Here is a 10,043-nt window from a genome sequence, read left to right as displayed (position 1 = left end):
ATTAATTCAAGATGGATTAGAGACTTAAATGTTAGACCTAATACCATAAAAACCCTAGAAGAAAATCTAGGTAGTACCATTCAGGACATAGGCATGGGCAAGGACTTCATGTCTAAAACACCAAAAGCAATGGCAGCAAAAGCCAAAATTGACAAATGGGATCTAATTAAACTAAAGAGCTTCTGCACAGCAAAAGAAACCCAGTGTTGACTGAGTCAGGTACATCTTGTACTCTGCCTGCCAAAAGGAAGTAAAATTCTCCTCTCTAGAAGAAGACATCATTATCTAGAGCCTATATTAATTTTTATACTCAGTGTATATCATTCATCAAAACTTATTGAGCATGTGAGTTCTACCAGATGTACAAAGACAAGCTGGTACCATTCTTACAGAAACTATTCCAAAAAATTGAGAAGGAGATACTCCTCCCCAACTCATTCCGTGAGAACATTGTCATCCTGGTAACAAAACATGACAGAGACACAACAACCACAAAAAACTTCAGGCCAGTATCCTTGCTGGACATCGATGTAAAAATCCTCAACAAAATACTTGCCAACCAAATCCAGCAGCACATCAAAAAGCTAATCCACCATGATCAAGTAGGCTTCACTCCCAGGATGCAAGGTTGCTTCAACAACACAAATCAATCAATGTGATTCATCACATAAACACAACTAAAGACAAAAGCCACATGATTATCTCAACAGATGCAGAAACAACTTTTGATAAAATTCACCACCCCTTGATGTTAAGCCATTTCCCATTTACAAAAAAAGTGCAGCTCACTTTCTGCATTCATTTAATTTTACATAAACATACTCTTTGAGGCTGAAGCAAATCTGACTAATTTTCAATGTGAAAATAAAACATAAAAAGCTGTTCTTAGAGTTATTTCTAAACAGAACTTCTCTCTAATCTTAATGTAACAGAAATGTATATGATGATCAGTATTTAATACTTTTCTTCATGTGATAAATTTCAAAGCACAGAATAACACAAAGTGGAGCATCACATTCTGCAAAAAACAATGTATTTCTCTCCAGATGTTTTTACCGTCCTTGCTGTTGTGCAAACCTCAAACTTTGCAGTGATTACTTGGATTTCATTTCATTTCCCTGATATTGGTAGTAGGCTTTTGGGCAAAATGTCTTCCAGACAGGTGAAGATGTGTGGCATCATCAGAACATGGGTGACCTTGAAGATGTTGCTTCCCTGGGGTGTGATGCTTTTCCAGCATTCTTTTAATCAACAGGAGTCTGAGGTTTACCTGGTTAATCATGTGCTCAGGATTGTCCTTCTTGAACAGGATGTAGGAATTCAGTGCTTTGATGTTTAGAGGTGGTAAAAGAATTTCTTATACCAAACGTGTTTTATCTTGGAATAAACACTGCAACTGCAAGCACTGCTGGTGAGTATTCTTGGGTGCAAGTGGGAAATGGTTAAAAGCTCTCAATAAACTAGGTATTGAAGGAACATACCTCAAAATAAAAAGAGCCATCTATGAAAAACCCACAGCAAACATTATACTGAATGGCAAGAGCTGGAAGCATTCCTCTTGAAAACTGGAGCATGACAAAGATGCCCTCTCTCACCACTCCTATTCAACACAGTATTGGAAGTTCTAGCCAGAGAAATCAACTAAGAAAAAGGAATAAAGGGCACCCAAATAGGAAGAGAGGAAGTCAAACTATCCCTGTTTGCCGATGGCATGATTCCATATCTAGAAAACCCCATAGTCTCAGACCAAAAGCTTCTTCAGATGGTAAACAACTCCAGCAAAGTTTCAGGATGCAAAATCAGTATACAGTGCTCACTTCAGCAGTGCATATACTAAAATTGGAATGATACAGAAAAGATTTGCATGGCCCCTGCACAAGCATGGCCCCTGCACAAGCATGGCTCCTGCACAAGCATAGCACACAAATTTGTGAAGAGGTCCATATTTTTAATTAATAATCTAACTTCACAATTGAAATAATTAGAGAAGCTAGAACAAATTAATCCCAATGCTAGCAAAAGACAAGAAATAATGAAAATTAGAGCTGAACTGAAGGAAATTGAGACAGGAAAAATAATTTCAAAGATCAACAAATCCAGGAGCTGTTGTTTTGAAAAAATTAGTAAAACAGACCACTAGCTACACTAATAACAAAGAAAAGAAAGAAAATCCACATAAACACAATTAGAAATGATGAAGGGAATGTTACTACTGACCCCACAGAGATAAAAACAACTATCAGAAACTACTACAAACTCCTCTATGCACACAAGCTACAAAACCTAGAAGAGATGGATAAATTGCTGGACACATACACCCTCCTAAGACTGAGCCAGGAAGATATTGTTTTCCTGAACAAACCGATAACAAGCTCTGAAATGGAATCAGTAATAAGGGGCCTACCAACCAAACAAAAGCCTGGCACCTGATGGATTAACAGCTGAATTCTACCATATGTAGAAAGATGAGCTGGTACCATTTCTACTGAAACTATTCTAAAAAATTGAGAAGGAGGGACTCCTCCCAAAGTGATTCTATGAGGCCAGCAACATCTTGATAACAAAATCTGGCAGAGACACAACAAAAAATGAAAACATCAGCTCAATATTCTTGATGAACATCGATGCAAAATTCCTCAACAAGATACTTGCAAATCAAATTCAGCAGCACATCAAAAAGCTAGTCTACCAGGATCAAGTACTCTTCATACCCAGGATGCAAGGTTGGCTCAACATATGCAAATCAATAAACGTGATTCTTCACATAAACAAAACTAAAGACAAAAACCACGTGAATATCTAAATAGACGAAGAAAAGGCTTTTGATTAAATTTGACACCCCTTCATGTAAAAACCTCTTAATAAACTAGGTATTGAAGGATCATACCTCAAAATAATAAGAACCATCTATGACAAACCCACAGTCAACATTATACCGAATGGGTAAAAGCCAGAAGCATTCGCCTTTGAAAACCACCATAAGACAAAGATGCCCTCGCTCACCAGTTCTATTTAACATAGTATTGGAAGTCCTAGCCAGAGCAATCAGACAGGAGAAAGAAATAAAGCGCATCCAAGAAGAGAGGAAGTTAAACTATCTCTATTTGAAGACGACATAATTCCATATCTAGAAAACCCCATAGTCTTGTCCCAAAAGCTCCAGTAGCTGATGTTGCTATCATTCAGCAAAGTTGCTGGATACAAATTCAATGTATAAAAACCACTAGTATTCCTATACACCAACAATAGACAAAATGAGAGCCAAATCAGAAAGGCATGCCATTCACAATTGTCAAAAAAGGAAGAAAATACCTAGAAATTTAGCTAACCAGGGAGGTGAAACAAATATACAAGCAGAACTACAAAACTGCTCTAACAGAAACAAACAGGAAAACATTCCATGCTCATAGATAGGAAGAAGCAATATCATTGAAAAGGCTATACTGCCCAAAGTAATTTACAGATTCAATGCTGTCCCTATCAAACTACCAATGACATTCTTCACAGAACTAGAAAAAACGATTTTAAAGTTCATGTGAAACAAAAAAAGAGCCCAAATAGTCAAGGCAATCCTAAGAAAAAAAAAAAAGAAGAAGAAGAAGAAGCTAGAGGAATCACGCAACCTGACTTCAAACTAGACTATTATACAAGGCTATAGTAACCAAAACAGCATGGTACTGATTTGAAAACAGGCACATAGAAGAATGAGGCAGAGTAGAGAGCCCATAAATAAGACCACACATCTATGACCATCTGATCTTTGACAAAGCTGACAAAAACAAGCAATGGGGAAAAGACTCCCCATTCAATAAATGGTGCTGAGATAGCTGGCTAGCCATATGCAGAAGATCGAAGCTAGACCCTGTTCTTACACCATACACAAAAATCAACTCAAGGTGGAATAAAGACTTAAATGTACAACCCAAAACTATAAAAACCCTGAAAAACAATCTAGGCAATACCATAGCGTCCTGGACATAGAAATGGGCAAAGATTTCTTGACAAAGCCACCAAAAGCAATTGCAACAAAAGCAAAAACTGACAAGTGGATCTGATTAAACTTAAGAGCTTCTGCACAGCAAAAGAAACTATCAACAGAATAAACAGACCAACTACAGAATAGGAGAAAATATTTGCAAACTGTACATTTGACCAAGGTCTAATATCCAGTATCTATAAGGAACTTAAACACATTTACAAGAGAAAAACAAACAACCACATTTAAAAGTGGGCAATGACATGAAGAGACCTGAACTTCTCAAAAGAAGTCATACGTGCAGCCAACAAGCATATGAAAAAAGCTCAATATTACTTATTGTTAGAGATGCCATCTCACACCTATCAGAATTTGTATTATTAAAAGCCACAAAAGTAACAGATGCTGGTGAAGTTGTGGAGAAAAAGGAATGCTTATAGTTCAACCATTGTAGGAAGCACTACGTCAATTCCTCAAAGAGGTATAAGTAGAACTACCATTTGACCCAGCAATCCTATTACTGGCTATATACCCAGAGGAACATATATCATTCTACCATAGAGATACATGCATGTGAATGTTCATTGCAGCACTATTCACAATAGCAAAAAACCTGGAAGCAACCTAAATAACCATCAATGACAGATTGAATAAAGAAAATGTGATACATATACACCATGGATACATATACACCATGTGTACGCATACACTATGAAACCATGAGAAAGAACAAGATCATGTCTTTTGTGGGAACATGGATGGAGCTGGAGGGTATTATCTTTAGCAAACTAATGCAGGAACAAAAAACCAAATACCACACATTCTCACTTCTAAGTGGGAGCTAAATCATAAGAACTTACGAACACCAAGAAGGAAACAATAGACACTGGGATCTACTTGATTAGGGAGGCTGGGAAGAAAGAAAGAGAGGAGCAGAAAAGATAACTATTAGGTAGTAGGCTTAATAACCGGCTGATGAAATAATCTGTACAACAAACCCCTGTGACATGAGTTTACCTGTGGAACAAAGTTACTTATGTACCCCCAATTATAAAATAAAAGGTTTTTTTTAAAAAAATTACAAGATATGGAAAGAAACAGAACCAAGCGACTGAAAACCAAGAGGAGAAATCAAATAATAGAAATTGATCCATGAACACTTTAGATTTTGGCATTGTTAGATAAGGGACTTTAAAACAACTAAATATTTGCAATACAGGAGGGGAAAATGACGTGAGGAAACCCCAGAAGTGTAGCAACAGCTCCTGGAAATTCAGTCAATTTTCGATAATTCACTTTTGAGAATCTTGCCTGGATGTTGACATATGCTTTGTCTTCATTCAGATTATTCCAGTATCTTAAAGGTGACAATAAACTACATCTTAAGATAAACATATATACTTACAATGTTCAAACTGTACACAATGCCCTCAAATATAACCTGTTTCTCAGGCCACACCAGTTTTAGGGTAAAAAACGTGATTACTATGAAAATCACAAAACAGTATTTATTTATCCCTGTCCTTATTAACTCAGGTGAAGCTTAGTTGCTCTTTTTCCTGTACAGATGGTTTATATTCCCAAAGCAATTTCATTTATAAACTGGCAATTTTAATGTTATGTTTTATAAGAAGAACTCTTACATAGTACTTGCCTGAAGCACTTCTAACTTACTAGATTGCTAGCATTTGAGACTATGCATTTGGATATTATTCTTTCTCCAGAGCTCACTAATTGACCCATAGTAAGAGTTCAAAAATTAATGAATTAATTGCATTCTTGGGCATTTATCTTAGATAAATGAAAACTTATGTTATGCAGGTGTTCACAGCAGCTTTATTGGTAATAGCCCAACCCTGGAAACAGCCCAGATGCTCTTCAATAAACAATTGGTGAAAAAACAAATGTCTATACATGAAATATTACTCAGCAATAAACAAAAACAAACTATTGATACCTGAAACAACTTGGATGAATCTCCAGAGAATTATACTGACAGAAGCAAAACAAATCCAAAGGATTTCATACTTCCTTACAATTATACCACAAATGATGTGATTTCATCTATATAATATTACTGAATGTTATATAGACATTTAATATATAATGACAAAATTATAGAAATAGAGATCAGAGGATTGCTGCCAGGTGTTAGGGATGGGGTATGGGATGGGGAGTGGGAGCATAGGTATGGCTATGAAAAAGCATAGGAATGGTACTTGTGATGATAAAACTGTTCTATATCTTGACCGTCTATGTCAATATCTTGGTTGTGATACTGCTTACAGTTTCACAAGATGTTACACTTGGAAAAATTGGGTAAAGGGAATACAAGAACCCATTGTATTATTTCATACAGCTGTATATGAATCTATAATTATCTCAAAGGAAAGAGATTAATTTTTAAAATTGATAAATGAAAATCAGGTCAAACATCCAAGTTTTATTTATATATAATCTTGTTTATGATTCCAATAGTTGAAAATTAAATAAATATTTTAAATCTTCTCCATTCAGGTAAAAAAATTTTTTCAACGGAGAATGTGGCCATGTCTGGCCCATCGTAAATTGCTTTCCTGCCATATCTAATTTACTTTCCAAAGCATCTCATGCTTGTTTGGGCTACCTCATATACAATCAAAATGCAGCTCAAAAATCAATGAGCATATTACATGTAATCAATGAGTATATGTTAATTATATACATTATTGTTAAATTCAGTATTTTTAAAACACTCCATGAATTAGCTCTTACGACAAGGACACAAACTGCTCTGCAAAGGCTTATTGATTGAACAAATCAATTTGTTTCTTTTTTATTAAAATTCAGTTGTTTTATTTTAATAAAACAATACGGAGAAAAAACTCAATTTATTTTATATAGCATTTTTTTGAAGACCCTGAAGGAAAGATTGAGTTACCACCATCGTTGAAAATTTATTCCTGGAAACGTCCACAGGATATTTTATTTAGTCGGGTAAGAAAGTTTTTTCTATTGAATAAAATACTTACTATGTGGATGTATTATCCTAGTGATAAAATTGCATTTTATAATGATTTAGAGTAATTTTCTCTTGTGGTATTCAGTAAAAAAAGTAATTGCTTTTGGCAACTAATCAAAATAAATGTCTATCAATATAGTTTAATATTTCTTGTACTGGTTTCTGAGATATTATTGAATTTTTGTTTAGAGCCTTGATTTTTCTTCTTCTCTCCAAAACGTTACATTATCACTTAAAATGTTGTGTATGAAGTTATTCCTTAATTTCTGACTGACACACTTCTTTCTGCTTCTTTGCATGAACATTCATAGCATGGAGATCTGTTTTCTCCTGTGTTTATTAGCATTAATTTTCTGGTCCAAGAATTTTGCACTTAGATATCTCTATTTCAGGGATTCTAGAAGCATTTTCCAGAGAATGCATTTATTTCTGGATCTCACACCCAACCACTTGAATCATATTGACTGGAACATCACTCAATAAACTTTCATTTTTAAATAGCACTTATAGAGATTAAATTTTTAGACACACTGTTCTATCTTCATAACAGCTATGGTAGTTTGAATATATTTAGATTTTCCAAGGGTTAGATTACCACTAATGCCTTTGTCCTTCCTTGAATCTGCTATTATTTTCACTTAATTCATAGGAAACCAGTGGGCTAAATGATTTAGAAGTAGTCAAATGATGGTAATAAACCTGATTGTTCTGTACATTTGTGGAATCCATTAAAATTATGTATATATATAAAATTTATTTTATTTCTAGAAGTTTTAGCCTCATTAGAACTACTACTAATTCAAGAAAATATAATATATCCACCATATTTTTCAAGTACTCTTACTAGTTGAGTAAATCAGATGAATCTAAATTCAAAGATTCACTAAAACACAAAAATAATATTCTATCTGCCAGAGTATTTTTTGAATGCCTACTTATAAGATATTTGAAATAAAATAAAATATATATGACCCACGCTTTTAAGTTACTTATAGTATTAGATAACATTGACATGAAGAATATAAATTCTGTGATATTAATATAATGTACTTAATATTAATGTGTTACTAACAATATTCAGTCTCTGCTCAATATAAGCACATGGTTTACATTTCATACAAATAACAGGTATGAATTGCACAAGATGATGCTGTTTTAAATTTGTATAAACATAAAAGTCTTTTTCCTGAGGTTCCCTTGGTCAAGGAGGTGGGTCTGCCCAGTAAGTTGGGGAAGCCTTAGGATTTTACTTTTAGTATATATTCCCCCTTTCCTTTTTGGGCAAGATATGCCAGAGGCAGTATCAATGGTCAAGGTTTTATTTTGGTTCATATTAATGTCAGGCTGGTGTGACTACCTGTGCCAGGCCATCATGTTCCTTGGTGGCACCCCTCTGGCCAAGGGACTTAGAGTCAAAAGACTTACAGCCGATTACCCATTTTAGGCAAGATAGGAATGGAGGTGGGCAGGTGTTTATTAATTATTAAAGCCCTTTTAAGTAATATAAGAGCCCAAAATTAAAGTCAAAAATCAAGGGTACCAAATTGACCTGTCTTTAAGTTTTATGCATTTAGCTATCAGCTGTTTAGGCATCTGTGTGCCCAGGAGGCAAGACTCTGTAACTTAACAGCAGAATGATTAGTTAATAGCACCTGATAAGAAATCTTTCAGTGGGGTGAAGGTATTGATAGTAGTCCATGACTTGACTGGAAATTGTAAAAATATTTTACAACCTTGTAGTGATTAATTTTTATACTTTTGATAAGTTTCAGCAACAAATCTGAGACTTAATTTAGAAAAATTTAACTTTTGATGACATTTGTCAAAGACGTTAAAGGGCTCAAAACATTTGATCAAAACAGGATCACACGCTGGCTATGGTGGCTCATTCATGTAATCCCAGCACTTTGAGCACTTTGGGAGGCTGAAGTGGGTGGTTCATTGAGACCAGCTTGGTCAACATGGTGAAATTACATGTCTGCTAAAAATATGAAAATTATCCAGGTGTGGTAACGCATGTCTGTAATCCCAGCTACCCCAGAGGCTAAGGCACAAGAATCACTCGAACCTGGGAGGCAGAGTTTTCAGTGAACTGAGATTGGACCACTGCACTCCAGCCCAAGTACCAGAGCAAGACCCTGTCTCAAAAACAAACAAACAAACAATAACAGAATCATGGGCCTGATAGTTAAAAGACTTTAAAGGCAATATAAGGGGTTACATGAATGTAAAACCTTAACTCTTTTAATCGCAGGGTTTTATGCAATCAAAATCTAATAATAATAATAATATAGGAATTATCTTGGTAAAATATAAAATCTTATTTTTTTAAAGCCAGTTGCCCAAAAGGCAAAGAGAAATCTTTTTTAGTGTGATTGATTTTCCTTATGGAAAACCCATTTAGATAACCTGGAAGTCAAACGTGATGAAAAAAAAACTTTAATTGAATCAGACACCGGAAAAGTGTGTTCAAGGTTATGAGTATAGTAGGGGAATACACAATTTTTAGTAACTGCATGAGAAATTTTGTGATTTCATTGAAAATTTAGACATATTTAAAAGCCAAGAGTACAGAATCAAGTTATAGTTTTGGAAAACATTGCATTTACTTTATACTTTATTGTATTACATTTATTTTATTTTTAAGATAAAACATTTTAGCATCAGGCCACAACAACAACTAGAACCAGATGAAAAAAGTTACAGGATCTGATGAAAAAGCTGAAGGAGAAAGTTATCATCTCAGTCTTTCTGAAAGGGAGAAAGAGTTGAAAGCAGCAAAACAAACAACAAAGTTGAATTTTGAAGATATGATTCTGATAAGTTTTTAAAATAAACAAATAACAGAATTTAAATAAAAACTTACAGTAATTTTATTGAGTGCAAATAAATACCTTAAGAAAACCTTTTTTTTAACATAGGGGTCCAATTTTAGAAAGACTCTAGAAAATAATTTATGTACATTGTCACAACTTACACAGACCATATATGACATGTTTGGACTTTCTTGTTTTATGTGGTTTTCTTTTTTAAATAATAAGTCATTTTATTTTAGGCCAAAAGTTT

General features: G+C 34.4%; 1 protein-coding gene across 1 annotated transcript in view; it reads left to right on the top strand.

Annotated features, from left to right (window-relative positions):
• ADGB (androglobin) overlaps positions 1-10,043 on the top strand; it is a 243,402-nt gene that overhangs the window by 49,459 nt on the left and 183,900 nt on the right. Inside the window, 1 exon segment of the mRNA XM_017877613.1 lies at positions 6,860-6,952. Coding sequence (XP_017733102.1) covers positions 6,860-6,952 — 93 coding nt within the window.

Source organism: Rhinopithecus bieti, unplaced genomic scaffold (assembly GCF_001698545.2).
Source record: "Rhinopithecus bieti isolate Rb0 unplaced genomic scaffold, ASM169854v2 scaffold_10706, whole genome shotgun sequence".
NCBI lineage: Eukaryota > Metazoa > Chordata > Mammalia > Primates > Cercopithecidae > Rhinopithecus > Rhinopithecus bieti.
This window is presented reverse-complemented; position numbering and strand designations above follow the sequence as displayed.